The sequence below is a fragment of the Typopeltis vanoorti genome, chromosome 11, assembly GCF_054136105.1.
Source record: "Typopeltis vanoorti isolate ZY-2024b chromosome 11, IOZ_Tvanoo_1.0, whole genome shotgun sequence".
NCBI lineage: Eukaryota > Metazoa > Arthropoda > Arachnida > Uropygi > Thelyphonidae > Typopeltis > Typopeltis vanoorti.
Genome location: NC_143559.1, coordinates 77,215,275 through 77,231,734, shown reverse-complemented (window position 1 = coordinate 77,231,734; position 16,460 = coordinate 77,215,275). Strand labels below are relative to the sequence as shown.

The 16,460-nt window shown below is 34.2% G+C and overlaps 1 protein-coding gene across 3 annotated transcripts in view; it reads right to left on the bottom strand.

Moving 5' to 3' along the window:
- The window catches only part of LOC150101764 (coronin-1C-like), a 218,952-nt gene that overhangs the window by 132,848 nt on the left and 69,644 nt on the right, over window positions 1-16,460 (bottom strand). For all 3 annotated transcript variants that reach the window (XM_090399832.1, XM_090399833.1, XM_090399831.1), the window contains exon 4: window positions 9,402-9,577. In XM_090399832.1, coding sequence (XP_090255958.1) covers window positions 9,402-9,577 — 176 coding nt within the window. The remainder of the gene's footprint in view (window positions 1-9,401; window positions 9,578-16,460) is intronic.

Below are 16,460 nucleotides of genomic sequence, written 5' to 3'. Positions count from 1 at the left end.
TACATATTTTTTTAATTTCAGAAACTAAAAACTTCCACAATTACGACATTCTTATGCTTATTTGTTGGCCAACAAAACAACATAAAGACATTAGTTCCCTTTCAATTACAATATGAATTGTTTCCTCAATTCTGAGTACTATGTTTACCACAACAGTTATAATTTGTGGTCCAAATGATGCTGATTAGAAAATACAGTGAAATATTAGAAGTTTAATAAATTATTTTTTTTTCTTCTGCTACTGCATAGCATTATACATGTTTGCAAGGAAATGTGCTTTGCATTATGGGAGATACTGAGACAAGGAGTGATGAGAGCTTGGTCCACCTTTGCGACGAGTTGCCTCAGTTCTGAACTACTTCAGGTGCAAACTTTTTTGTCTACACTTGGTAAAGGATTAAACTAAATTTATTAGAAACTTCTTTATGTTATAAAAAATGTTATAATAAAAGTGATCAGTTGGAACTAAAACTGAAATGTGCAGATAACTTCTTGTACAGACACTCAATACATATTGCAATTATGTATTGCAATAACACTCTGACTTGGTGGAATTCTTCGAATTCCACCAAGTCAGAGTGTTATTGCAATACATAATTTCCACATGTTGTCCCTTTCCACTCAATCCACCAACTACAACAAAGCCATCTACCCCAAATCACCACCACTAGTATTTTCACAGACAATCACAAACATCCATGCCACAGCGGGATTCGAACCCATAGCCTTTTGGCTGGAGAATGAATATGCTAACCACTTGGCCAACCAGGCTGGCAAATAATAATAATTAGTAGTAATATAGTAATAGATGACTTTAATTAGGAATGTAAGGATTGCATGCCATAAAGTATTCATGTCGATATAAATATTTTTTACATAATCTTTTCCAGATTGTGTAAAACACAATCAACTGCATCAACTGCATAAACTTCAACTGCATCAACTGCATAAAATTCAACTACATCACAAGTTAATCCAATAAAAACTACAGTTCTTTTTGATAAATACACTTCATTCCACATCTTATAATTACTTTTTTCGATGAATTATTGGTTTTCGATGGACTGCCTTTTGGTAAACTGCGTTTTCGATAAATTGTTTTTGGTGAATTTTCTGGACACCAGGTGGTTAAGAGAATGAAGAGGATCCTTAGAGGAGCTGAATACCCCCCCCCCCAAAAAAAAAAACTGTATACTCTTGCGAGTAAACATGTTCATTTGCTGTTTCTTTCTTTTCTTTCCTCTCATCACTCCTTGTCTCAGTATCTCCCATAATGCAAAGCACATTTCCTTGCAAACATGTATAATGCTATGCAGTAGCAGAAGAAAAAAAAATAATTTATTAAACTTCTAATATTTCACTGTATTTTCTAATCAGCATCATTTGGACCACAAATTATAACTGTTGTGGTAAACATAGTACTCAGAATTGAGGAAACAATTCATATTGTAATTGAAAGGGAACTAATGTCTTTATGTTGTTTTGTTGGCCAACAAATAAGCATAAGAATGTCGTAATTGTGGAAGTTTTTAGTTTCTGAAATTAAAAAAATATGTATTGCTAAAGTTGAAGTATTTAACTCCATTATTTTTCTTAGAAGTGTTTTATTTACATGTCATATGGGTTTTTCAAGAATGTAGTTTGACAAATGTCAAGATTTTGATATATTCTCGCTATACCTGCAAAAATTGATTTACCAAAGTGAAGAACAGACACCTAGTTCTTCACTTCACTGTTTATTCTCTGAAAGCTAATAGGTGGTGCTTCCTGTTAGACTCAAAAACTGGCCTAAGTGTCATATTTCTTGAGGTATAAGGAGCAGCAATTAGTATGATAGACAACAAATCAATAACTTTTGCAAATGATTCACCATTAATAGGGAACTAAGAGAACAGTGAAAGTTTAACATGGAGCCAAAGAGAATGTTCATGAGCATGCTCAACAACAAAAGTGTCTACCATGTTCCACATCCTGCTAAGCAAGCTAGTTTGTTTAGAGATGAGAGGACTGGCAAAACTGTATTGTGCATCTATGAAGTTGTGAGAAGCTACTAGTAAAGTATTCAACAAAGTCATGAGATGGAGAAATCTCCAAGTTGCTAACATTAACTGAATTATCGTGGGAACAGTAGAAACAGCGCAATAACCTAGTTTGATCTTTATTTACATAAGTGTAACCATAGAATGATACTTCTATTGCATCCTCAATAGTGAAGCTATACTGAAATCTTGTACACTATTCCAGAACTGTTTCTTTGTGTGTTGTCAGGGGCATCAGGCATCCACAATTCTAAACCACACTAATAATTGCTATTCAGAGTCAAGCTATTAGTTATTTTAACATACAGGTGACTGGAGTAATAAACTGTGATCTGTATAATCATCAAAAATATGCTAATACTCAATAATTACTGAAAAATGCCTGTTTGTTAGCTCATTAATCACTCATCAGTTTGCTTCATAAATTGAAGTGGGGAGGGGGGGGGGGTAAATAACCAAGCTGTTGTTCTGTTGCTGGAAAGTAAGTGACATAATAGTGGCAGAGAAACATTCAGGAGAAATACAGTAATGAGTAGAGGTAGAAAAGATGAGAAATTTGACATGTTGATAGGTAGCTGTGGTAGGTGTTCATTCAAAGATACTCAAATATGGAAGTATAAAAGATTTATACAAACATACTTGAATAAAAAGCTATTAAAAAAAAAAAACTGTCAAAGAGAAACTCGAGGAAAAACTATATTCAGATCAAACAGATTGCCAAGACCAAATTTTTGCCGAAAACAAATAGTTGTGAAATTATGTGAATATAACATAGTTCTGTATTGAAATTTCATAGGTGTGGAAAACAGATGAAAGGCACCAAGAGAAAGCTGTTCAAAATGCTATAATTATATGCTGTATACAGCAAATTATACAGAGCATTATATAATTTATATGCAAGCTATAAGTCAGCACTTAGAAATGAAAGGTATGCAGTAGTTAGGTATGCAGCCTTACCTAACTACTGCATACCTTTCATTTCTAAGTATATCTGCACTCTTAATTTATGTGAATCACATTATGAAGAAAAGTAGCATTAAACCAGATTGAAAAACTGAGATGTTAAACTGTTTTTTATGCAGATGATTTATTTATCTATCCTATTTATGTTCCTAAATAAATCCACTACAGGTCTTCAGAACTAAAAACTGAATAACTGTTTTAACTAACAAATTAGGCACAAAAATAACAATAAAAATGCAAACCATAACTCTTGTCCTCAATTTGGTATCAATTCTGAAATCTTTAATTGGGGGAGGGGGTTGACATTTAAAAAACATCCCGAATATAAGTAGGAATATGGAAATCATCAACTGCATTCTCAATGATAAACTAAACTATCTGATATGTATGCATTATTTTAGTGAAGATGACAAATTAAATATAGGGAAAAAAAAAAAAAGAAGCAAGACATGCATAGTGGGGAGTCAGTTTAATTAAGTTGTGAAATAAAAGCAAAATTGTCTTTTAAAACATCCAACTAGTAGAATGCACAGCAAATTCAGCTCATGGACCTGAAAATTGGATTACAAATAGAACAGTTCACAGATGGAGTTCTATGAAAATTAGGGGAGTAAAAAGATGGTATCAGTAGCAGAACATATTAAAAATGAAGACAATAAGGAACTTGAAATTGCTAACATTCAAAAATGTATGAGCAGAGCTAATCTGAGGTCTTATGTTCACTTAACTGGAAAGATAGATATAGGTATCCTGATAAGTTTAATACCACTTTCCTTCATAATGTGAACCACATAGATAATGAATAACAGAGGGGGATAAAGTACATCCTTGTCTGACACCAGATTTAACATTAAACCACCTTCCAATGCCTCCTTCAATTCTAACTGATGATTTACAACTCAATAAAGACTAAGTATTGCTTGATATAATGCCCCATCGACACCATACAACTGTAGGATTTTGAATAGCTTCTCTCTTGGCACCTTGTCATATGCTTTTTCCAGATCGACAAAATTTAAATACAGATCTTCGTTATATTCCCATGATTTCTCAACTATCTGTCGTAAAGTGAAAATCTGATCCTGACAGCCTCAATCATACCAGGAACACTCAATAATGAAATACCTCTGTAATTCTCATATTCAGTTTTATTTCCCTTTTTATATATGGATACTAAGAGAGCTCTACTAAAATCATCTGGAATTCGTCCCTCTGTCCAGGCCTTCTGAACTATGCAGTGCAGCCACTGTAAGATTTTTATACCTCCATACTTGAGCATTTCTGGTCAATATCATCTACTGCTGCTGCCTAACCACATTTCAGGATTTTGATGGCTTTTTCTACTTCAAGTATGAATATGTATTCCTGACTGCATGCCTGGTCAGTGTTTTTTACTACTGTGCTGTCATCACTGCTTGTTCCATTTAGCAATTTTTCAAAATAATTACTACATACTTCAAGAATATCTTTTTCTCCTGTTTTCATGTCACCTTTATCATCCCTAATTCCTTTTACAGCACTCTTTCCTCCATTTCTGAGCTTCTTCAACAACCTCCAGAATATCTTGCCACCTTCTTGATATTTATTTTCTATGTTCTTACCAAAGTCTTCTCATGACTTTTGTTTAGCTAGTTTTACACGGTGTTTAGCTTTCTTACATGTGTCTCTGTATACTCTAAGAGCACAAGCTGACTTATTTGCCAGGAATGTTTGATATGATTTCTTCTTTTCCTTCACTGCCTCTTTAACTTCCTGTGTCCACCACGGAGTTCTGATTTTTCTATCCTTACAGACAACCTCACTACATGCCTCTATGACTGAATCAATCAGTGTTATCTTTTTGCCACCGAATCTCCAAGGTTTTGTTCCTGTTCTCAAACTCTTTCATTTTTTCTTCAATCATGTTTGTGTATTTTAGTCTACAGTTCACATCTGAGAACTGTTCAACTTTTATTTGCTTTAAAACTTTCTTACATGTTTCTTTTCAATATGAAATTCAATTTTATCCTGCTCAAGACTAAATGGTGATCACTTCCAATTTCAAATCCTCTGTACACTCTGGTGTCCTGTATCAGGGAGAAAACATCACTATCAACAATAATATCAATGAGACTTTTTTTTTTCCTTGCCTCTTCTCTCCATGTGAATTGGTGCACATTTTTATGTTGGAACATGGTGTTAGTAATAACCAGTCCATGTCCTGAGCAGAAATCCAACAGATATTTGCCATTATTATTAGCTTTGTTCTTTTCTCAAAACTTTCCCAAAATATTTTTGTATATCTGACAATCATTTCCTATTCTGCTATTTAGATCCCCAACAAGGACCAACTTTTCCTTATTCCTCCACTTCTACCTTAGAAGAACCTTCTGTGGGACCTAGGCACAAATAAGTTTCATTATCCAGTTCCCCATTCTCATATTTGCACACATCACTCTACTTGAGACAGCCTGTCGGCCATTCAAGAAGATTAGTCTCATATTTAGTGTTGAATATTATGACTACTCCTTCTTTTCCTTGATTGTCATTGCCTGAATATAACATTTTGTATTTATTGTTCGGAATGATCTCACCAGTTTTTGCCTTTTTTTGTTTGTCACACCCCCTATTATATCGATCTGGTACTTATTGAATTCCTCAGCTAGATCCATTTCTTTGCCATTCAGGCTTCTTATGTTGATAGTACCGATCTTGAACTTTCGCTGTTTGCCCTTGTTCCATGGCAAAAACAACAGGGGGCCCTTGTTTAACTGGGCAACACCCCAGCCGGCATGAAATTCTGTCATGTTGTACCATAATTTTTTTATTTTGGTTTAAGCCAATAAGAATACAATTTGGTCGGCTAAATCCCAAATTGCCAGCTCATCCTCGTTTGTTCAGTATCCAAGTAGATACCTAACAGGGTGCACCACGAGGTGAGGATTGGACTGGTGTAATAGATATGGTATGAAGGTCAGCATTAAAAAGGCAAAAACAATGAATATAGGCAGAAACATTGAAGATATGAACTGCATTGTGAATGGAGAACCTATAGAAGAAGTTAAACATTTCAGCTACTTAGGCACGATTTTTAGTAAAGATAGTAAATTAAACATGAAAATAGACAACAGAATCAATAAAGCTGGTATGGTAGGAAGTCAACTGAATAAATTTATATGGAATAAGAGAGAAATTATCCAAAATACTAAATTAGCTGTATACAAGACAGTATTCAAGCCAATTTTAACTTATGGATTTGAGAGGTGGGCCAGAAGTAAAACGCTTGACCAAAGAATAGAGACCGCAGATATGAGAGTCCTGAGAAAGATTAGAGGCAAGAACAGATGGCATCGATGACAATATGATATTAAAAATGAAGATATTAGGAAAGAACTTGACATTGTCAGCATCCAGGAATGTGTTAGCAGAGCTAATCTTGGGTGGTATGGTCACTTAAACAGAATGGGAGAGGAAAGATTAGCAAAACAAGTGTTCTCTACCAGATTGACAGGAAAAAGACCCAAAGATAGACCAAGATATAGGTGGATTGATACAGTAAAAAGTGCCTCAGAAGATAGAAATAAGAGATCTGATAATATTGGAGTCTTGATGGGTAACAGACTCATTTGGAGGAAAATTGAAGACAGGACGTTAGTAATGATGTAATTTTTCATGTAGTACTATCATATCCTGTATACCCCTTGAGGGTATATATATATAACAGGAATTTGATGATGAATTCTGATAGGAGTGCCTTAGAAGAAAAAATACAAGATCTTACAGTACTGTAATCCTAACAGATAAAATTATCTTGAAAGAAAACTTCATAGGAAGATGTCAATACATTCTTCCTTTAGGTTACATATCAGAAAATGATGCTGTTCTTATTAGAGTACAGAGTGAGTAAATTTAGTAAGTTGAAGAATTTGCATTGCAAGTAATGGTTAACCTAGCAGTGTAAGAATGTATTCATATTTTGCTTAGAATTATATGTTCTTTATCATGTGCTATAACTGATTCTGTGCCTGCTCAGGAAAACAATCATGGTTAAACCAACAATCTGCTTTTGTTCAAAGAGGGTGCACTGCACTTGAAGAGCAGGTAATCTGTGAATCACTAGATGATTGCTTATTTATTCTTATGGCTTCATGAAACTGGTAAGTGAAAAATACAATCACAATTTCCAGAAACAAATGATGAAAATCTTAACATATAAAAGTTCATTACATAAAAGGCACAACCTGCTTACTAAGTCTTTCTTTTTTTAAAAAAAATATAAAGCAAAAGTAACTTGTCATAATTAAGCCAGAGACAATTATCGTCCTGCTGCACCAAGTATGACAAGACTGCATGTTCTCACAACACTTCACAACATAAAAGTGGCTGTATCCGAGGTTTAAGTAGAGAGTAGTTGTGTCTTGTGTGAGAAAACTTGATCCATTAGAGGAGGCCCATTTCACCCTGTATCATCATCTTCTAACATGAGGAGTTCTGCTGATACTATGACGAGGACTATGAGAGTGACTACTAGAATAATGTCTTCGTGGTGAGATGGGACCATGATCTTCTGTTTCCTCCATGACCACCGCCACACCATACCTACCACAGGTCAAGGTCCAGGCTGGAAAGCCAATTCAAGGCCTCATTCGTCACCTTATGGATGTTCTGTAGGCCACCACTGTGAAATTGGTGCCTTGGGCAGTTGTACACAATATGAGTAATCATCTGAGCCAAGGGAGAACAATTATAATAAGAGTGATCTGACAGCCCCCATTTATGTAGAAGATAGCCCCATCTGCCCTGACTAGTTCTGATCCTGTTTATAGATGACCAAATCTTCCTAGGAAGACACCAAAACAAGGCCACACCAACCACAGGTCAAGATCCAGGCTGGAAAGCCAATTCAAGGCCTCATCCATCACCTTGTGGATGTCCTGTAGGCCACCACTGTGAAATTGGTGCCTTGGGCAGTTGTACACAATATGAGTAATCGTCTAAGCCAAGGGAGAACAATCATAATAAGGGTGATCTGACAGCCCCCATTTATGTAGAAGATAGCCCCATCTGCCCTGACTAGTTCTGATCCTGTTTATAGATGACCAAAGCTTCCTAGGAAGACACCAAAACCAGGCTGCAGAGCACAGGGATCTTTCTACCAGGAAGCCGTTTGTTGGGAGATTGTTGGACCAGTGTTCTCTCCATATGTCCGATATTGATGGCAGCGCCACTGAAGAGAGTTCGTCCATAGACCAGAGAGGCTTTCTAGATTTGAGGCAAAGACTAGGTGGATTTATGAGAGTCTGGTGTAGGGGTAGGAGTGGGTTGCTCATTGCTTTATTAAATTCTTTAATCAAGGCTTGTCTTCTCCGTATGTGTGGTGGAGCAATGTTAGATAGAACAAGGCAGCCAGGAGAGAGAGAGAGAGAGGGGGAGGATGCTTCTCACTAATTGTATGGTAGAGTTCAGCTGGGTGTCAATGTTAGTGTGTGTACTTCTTTCCCAGACAAGGGCACAATATTCTGCTGAAGAGAATGCGAGGGCTAGTGCAGACGACCTTAGGACTTCTGCACCACAACCCCAGGTTGTTCCAGCAAGCCTTGAAATGATGTTATTTCTGGTTTTAATTTTATTGGAGAGGTTGATGATGTGCCTTTTATAGGTTAGGCTTCTGTCCAGGCTCACTCCAAGGTATTTTGGGTGAGGATCGTGCTCTACCATTTTTCCACAGAAAGAAAGGTTGAGTTGTCGATTCGCCTCTGCATTGTACAGGTGAAATAATGAGGACACTGTTTTCGTTGGAGTGGCTCCAGATTTAAGTTTCTTCTGTAATCCTGCTTCAATTTGAGTTGTCAGGGCCAGGACCTGGTCACAGCAACTTCGTCCTGGCCTGAAGCCAGCTTGTTCAGTCGGGAGTGCTCTTAAACTGCTTTAATAGCATCTGGGTGAGAATTAATATATTAATAAAGTGACTACAATACATTTGCAAAATTAAATGTTTCCATCAAATTAGAAAAACTCCTCCTCAAATTAAGCTACAAAAACTCTGAAAGATTAACTATATGTTTTTAGACATTTATATATATATAAAATATCTAAATATTTATATATTTATTTTATAGTGAGAGTAGAGTACAGTAGTTTGGATCATTATGTGTTACCCTAACTCTTATATGTCACTTTGGCATATACCACTCTACTGATCTTATTCACTATAACCATCTACAAAACTGCTAATGTATTCTGTTCTAAAAAAAATCATTGCAGTACTCTGCTATAACATGCTGTAGTAGATATTTTATGTCACAGTCAATATTCCTGAAACTACAACTAAAAAAAGTTTTTAAAAAATGTAGTACTAACTGTATATATATGATGAAAAGTAAACAAATTAGTAATAGCACTAAAAAAACAAAAACCCACCAATTCTAGTTCTCCACTCCGAGAATCATAAACTCGAATCTTTTTATCTTTGCATGTTGTTACTAGTCGACCTCCATCCCAACTCCAAGAACAACTAAATATAAGGTCTGGGTGATCTATATGAGCAAGTGTTTCACCATTGCCAACATTCCATATAAAAATTTTGCAATCTGATCCTATTATTAAAAGACAAAAATATTCTTAGAATCATTAAACTTTCTGAATTAAAATTATAAAAATTAATCTAATTTTTACAATTATGAAATTTTAAGATATACAGCATTTATCTGAAACAATATTGTTTCAGATATATGCTCATATTGTGTGAAAATATAAATTTGACATCTTGTGAAAAGCTTTTAAGATGTCAGTTCTTCTCATTTATAAAAGTCATTAACCTTCTATCTCATTCTTTTTTTATAAAGTATTTTCACGCTTTTAGTAATACCCATCATCATCATCAAATACATACCTGCCATGTACCCTCAAGGGGTGTACAGGATAACGATAGTACATGAAAAATTTGCATCATTGCTAACTTCCTATCTACAATTTTCTGATCGTCAATTTTCCATCGTCAGGCTAGTCCCCTGACATGGAGAACATAACCATACTTGTAAGCTGACAGAAAAAGATAATCGGATTGAATCTATGGGAAACGACCCTGGAATTGAAAAGGGAAAACAAAAACGGAAATGACAAAATATAATACACATAGCAAACTGGAATGTAAGAGGAATAGCATATAAAGAAATAGAATTAGACCAGTTATTAAATGAAAGAAATTTTAAAATAGCAGTAATCACTGAAACAAAAAAGAAATTAAAAGGAACTATGAGAACTGAAAATTTTAACGTGATATACAGTGGAGTCGACAGAGACCAAAGAGCACAAGCAGGAGTCATGATTTGGATTCATAACTCCCTTTCAAAACAGTTAAAACATTATAAATTATGGAATGAAATAATAATAGAAGCTAGAATAAAAATAGATAGAGGTTATTTAACAATAATTGGTTTATATGCCCCAGAAGAAGGAAGAGAACAGGATAATACTGATTTTTATAATCAGCTACAAAACATATATAATAAAATAAATAAAAATGATTACATAATTTTAGCAGGAGACTTAAATGCAAGAATTGGAAACACGAAAATTAATAATAATATAGGAATACATGGAGAACACACTCTAAACAGAAATGGTAAAAAATTGATTGACTTTGTAGTTTATAATAACCTAAAAATAATGAATTCCTTCTATAAACATAAAGACATACATAAATATACTTGAGCAGCAAGAGGATGGAAATCAATATTAATTACTTCATATTAAATGAAAAGACATCAAAATTTTCACTAGATGTTAGAGTTCACAGAGGATATGAAATAAGCAGTGACCACTTCCTTGTAAAAATAAAATTAAGATTACCACCTAAATGGCTACAAGTAACAAAGTAACAGAAAGAAAAATTGAAACATTTGTTTATAAAACTAGACTATTGAATGACACAAATGTACAATGACTATATGAACAAAGAATTAACCAGTATCTAGATAAAATAAAACAAAATGAAGAAATAGAAATAGAATGGCTTAATATAAAAACGATACTAAATGCAGCAGCAAATGAAAGCTTAGGAAAGACCAAAAAATTCAATAAAAGAAAAAAACTGAAGATCTGGGATGATACAATCAAAGAAATATTCAAAAAGAAAAAAGAAGCCTATCACAAATGGCTAAGCAGTAAAAGATTAGAAGATGAAATAGAATATAAAAGAATAAGAGCCATAGCTAAAAGAGAAGTCAGAAAAAGACATTGAGAATCAGTGAATAAATTTGTTTCTAATTTAGAACATGATTTATATAAAATAAGACCCAATGTATATAAGATTTTGAAACACCTAAATGCCGATACCAAAGAAAACATAAAATTAAACACTGAATTGAAATTAGAAGAATTTCTAAATTACTACACAGAACTGTGGACAGACAAATATTTTAAAAAAGACAACTGGCAAACAATTAACGAAAATGAAAAGGAAATAACTGAAGAAGAATTAGAAATCAGCCTGAAAGAAACAAGAAACGGAAAATCACCTGGAGAAGATAAGCTAGGTCCAGAACTATATAAATACGCCGGAACAAGATTCAAAGGAAGACTCTTATTTTTAAATAAAATTTACTCAACTGGTATCCCCCCCCAATAGAATGGAAAAAAGCAATTGTGATTCCTATCTTTAAGAAAGGTAATAGAGATGACCCTAAAAACTATAGAGATATCAGTATACTAAATTCATGTTACAAAATATACAGCAGAATCTTAAATAACAAACTAATGAAATATTCCGAAAACTTTATTCTAGAGGTACAAAATGGATTTAGAAAAGAACGATCATGTATAGACCCAGCCTTCTGCCTAAAATTAATAATAGAGAAAAGAAGAGAATATAATTTAGAAACACATATTGCATTTCTTGACTTTGAAAAAGCATTTGACAAAGTTAAAAGAAACATATTATTTAACATATTAAAAGAAAGACAAATACCAAATAATATCCTAAAAGCTGTCACAAGTATATATGAAAATAATCAAATACAAATAAGATTAAATCATGCGCTATCATATACAAGAGAGATAAACCAAGGGGTCCGACAGGGATGTCCCCTCTCAGCAACTCTTTTTAATATCTAAAATGAAATAATAATAAAATGGAGTAAAAATTTACATCAAGGAATTAAACTTTCACCTACAGTTAACTTAAACACTCTCCTCTTTGCAGACGACCAAATAATAATTACAAATTCTGAAGATAACTTACAGAAAGCTATTTTAAATCTAAATGAGATATCCAAAGATTATGGTATGATAATATCAACGGAAAAATCAAAAACTATGGCCTTTAAAGGCAAAGATCCAGCAAGAACTAAAATAGTATTAGATAACAAGATCTTAGAACAGGTGAATTCATTTAACTACCTAGGATGTATGATCACTTATGAAAATGAAAAAGATATAAACATAAAAATTGCAAAATATTTAAAAATAACAGGAGTAATTAACTCTATATTTAAACCAAACCTAGTTCAAAAACAAACCAGGCTAAAAGTATACAATACATTAGCCCTACCGGTCTTAATGTATGGAAGCGAAATCTGGACAATAAAACAAAAAGACAAACAAAGATTAACAACAGCAGAAATGAAGTTTATGAGAAAAACTGCAAAGTATACCCTATTTGATCACAAAAGAAACGAAGATATTATGAAAGAATTAAACCAAGAACCAGTAATTGAAAAAATTAAAAAATATAAACATAGATGGATGGAACACGTTCAAAGAATGAAAACAGAAAGATTACCAAAACAAGCCTTAAAGTACAAGCCATTAGGAAAAAGAAAACCAGGACATCCTCTTAAACGATTCAACGATGACTTCTAAGGCTGGAACAGGCCATACTAGGCCTAAATCCTTGATACGTATGACGATGATGATGATGAATTTTCTGACAAATCCGTCTGTTACTTGTCAAGACAACAACATCACCAGATCTTATATTTCTATCGTCTAAGGCACTTTGTACTAAATCAATCTACCTATATCTTGGTCTGCCTCTGGATAATTTTCCTGCCAACCTGGAAGAGAACACTTGTTTTGTTAATCTTTCCTCACTCATTCTGTTTAAGTGATCATACACTTGAGATTAGCTCTGCTAACGCATTCTTGGATGCTGACAATGTCAAGTTCTTTCCTAATATCCTCGTTTTTAATATGATATTGCCATTGATGCCATCTGTTCATGCCTCTAATCTTTCTCAGGACTCTCATATCTCTGGTCTCTAGTCTTTGATCAAGTGTTTTACTTCTGACCCAGCTCTCAGATCCGTAAGTTAAAACTGGTTTGAACACTGTCTTGTATACAGCTAATTTAGTGTTCCGACTAATTTCTCTCTTATTCCATATGAATTTATTCAATTGACTTCCCACAGAATCAGCAAAGCTGGTACTGTTGTCTATTTCCATATTTAATTTACCATCTTCACTAAAAAGCGTGCCTAAGTGGCCAAAATGTTTCACTTGTTCCACAGGTTCTCCGTTCACAACGCAGTTGACATTTTCAGTGATTTTGCCTATTTTCATTGTCTTTTTATTGCTGACCTCCATACCATATTTATTATAACAGTTATTCAATTTAGTTAGAGAATCTTGCAGACTGGTAGCGGATTTATTTAGAAGTATAACATCGTCCGCATAAAGCAAAGAGTTGACATTAACATCTCCAATTTTGATATCATGTTTAATACAACTTTCCTTCATAATGTGATCCATATAGATAACGAATAACAGAGGAGATAATGTACATCCTTGTCTCATGCCAGCTTTAACATTAAACTATCTTCCTGTACTTCCTTCAATTCTAACTGCTGACTTACAACTCAAATAAAGACTAAATAGTGCTCGATATAATGTCCAATTGACACCATATAACTGTAGCGTATTGAATAGCTTCTCTCTTGGCACCTTGTCATATGCTTTTTCCAGATTGACAAAACTTAAATACAGATCTTTGTTATATTCCCATAATTTCTCAACTATTTGTCGTAAAGTGAAGATCTGATCCTGATAGCCTTTATTTGGCATGAATCCAGCTTGTTCTTCACCAAGCCTTTCTTCCACAATTCTTATCAACCGTTTCTCAAGTATACTTGCATAAATCTTAACTGGAACACTCAGTAGGGAAATACCTCTGTAATTCTCACATTCAGTTTTATTTCCCTTTGTATATATGGGTACTATGAGAGCTCTACTCCAATCATCAGAAATTCTTCCCTCTGTCCAGGCCTTCTGAACTATGCAGTGCAGCCACCGTAAGACTTTTATACCACCATACTTCAGCATTTCTGGTCAAATATCATCTAATCCTGCTGCCTTTCACATTTTAGGCCTTTGATGGCTTTTTCTACTTCATGTATGGATATGAATTCCAGACTACATGCCTGTTGATTGTTTTTTACCACTGTGCTATCACTGTTTGTTTCATTTAGCAATTTTTCGAAGTAATTACTCCATACTTCAAAAATATCTTTTTCTCCCATTTTCATGTCACCTTTATCATCTCTAACTCCTTTTACAACACTCTTTCCTCCATCCCTAAGCTTCTTCAACAACCTCCAAAATATTTTGCCACCTTCTTGATATTTATTTTCTATATTCTTGCCAAAGTCCTCCCATGACATTTGTTTAGCTAGTTTTACACAGTGTTTAGTTTTCTAACATTTGTCTCTGTATTCTCTAAGAGCACAAGCTGACTTATTTGCCAGGAGCTTTTGATATGCTTTCTTCTTTTCCTTCACTGCCTCTTTACCTTCCTGAGTCCACCATGGAGTTCTGATTTTTCTATCCTTGCAGACAACCTCACCACATGCCTCTCTAGCTGAATCAATCAGGGTTTTCTTCAAGGCTTTGCACTGAATCTCCAAGGTTTGGTTCCTGTTCTCAAACTCTTTCATTTTTTCTTGAATAATCTTTGTGTATCTTAGTCTACAGTTCACATCTGAGAGCTGCTCAACTTTTATTCGCTTTAAAACTTTCTTACATGTTCTTCTTTTCAATATGAAATTCAATTTTATCCTGCTCAAGACTAAATGGTGATCACTTCCAATTTCAAATCCTCTGTACACTCTGGTGTCCTGTATCAGGGAGAAAACACATTTTTTATGTTGTAACATTGTGTGAGTAATAACCAGCCAATGTGCTGAGCAGAAATCCAATAGATATTTGCCATTATTATTAGCTTTGCTTTTTTCTCAAAATTTTTCCGAATTTTTTTATATATCTGACAATCATTTCCTACTTTGCTATTTAGATCCCCAACAGGGACCAACTTTTCCTTTTTCATTGTGTCAGTTGCTTATTTCATTTATTTCAAAGCTTCAAAAAATTCCTCCACTTCTACCTTAGTAGAATCTTCTGTCGGACCATATGCACAAATTAGTCTTATTGTCCAGTTCCCCATTCTTCATATTTGCCAACATCACTCTACTTGAGACTACCTGCCATTCAAGAAGACTAGCCTCGTATTTAGTGTTGAATACTATGGCTACTCCTTTTCCTTGATTGTCATTGTCTGAATATAACATTTTGTATTTATTGCTCAGAAAGATCTCACCAGTTTTTGTCTTTTCAGTCACCCCCATTATGTCGATCTGATACTTATCTAATTCCTCAGCTAGCTCCATTTCTTTGCCATTAGACTTCTTATGTTGATAGTACCGATCTTGAACTCTGTTGATGTTGGGTTGGGGTGATTTTAGGATTTGTTCCAGTAGCTGACTTTTCGCTGTTTGCCCTGGTTTCCTGGCAAAAACAACGGAGACCTTGTTTAACCGGGCAACACTCCAGCCAGCATGAAATTCTGTCATGTTGTAACATCATTTTTTTTATTTTTGTTGAAGTCAATAATACAATTTGGTTGGCTAAATCCCAAATTGCCAGCTCATTCTCGTTCGTTCAGTATCCAGGCAGATAACTAACAGGGTGCACCATGAGAAGGTGAGGACTGGACATTAGGTCAGAACATTAGGTCCTGGTCTGTTCTCAACATTCCTTTATTATTTTTATTATTTTTTTCTCACAAAAGGTCAGGCTAGGTTAAAAGATTAACAAGCATTTAAATTAATTTTATTTTTTGTAAAGTGCTCTGTCACGTAGCTTATATACACCTCAATACAGAGGCTGAAACGTCAAATGTTACTTTCCTAATGTTAAGCGAAGTAATTATTCTCACACTTGTGTTGTGTCTCTAATAAATTCTTCGCTATGAATCATGAGAAATGGGATTGCAAACATTAATTTTAATTCAAAAAAACTAAATCTATACAAAATTAACATTTTGTTAATGGAATCTAGGTTATCTAGACAAATAGTGAAGACACACAAAGAAATAAGTAAAAATAAAAATAGTCAATGCTTAATACTAGGAGCATAACTCTTGTTCTCCTTGTAGCAATCTTCTGTCATCAGTATCTTTGGGTTGAACTTTTTTCCAATAATTTTCTT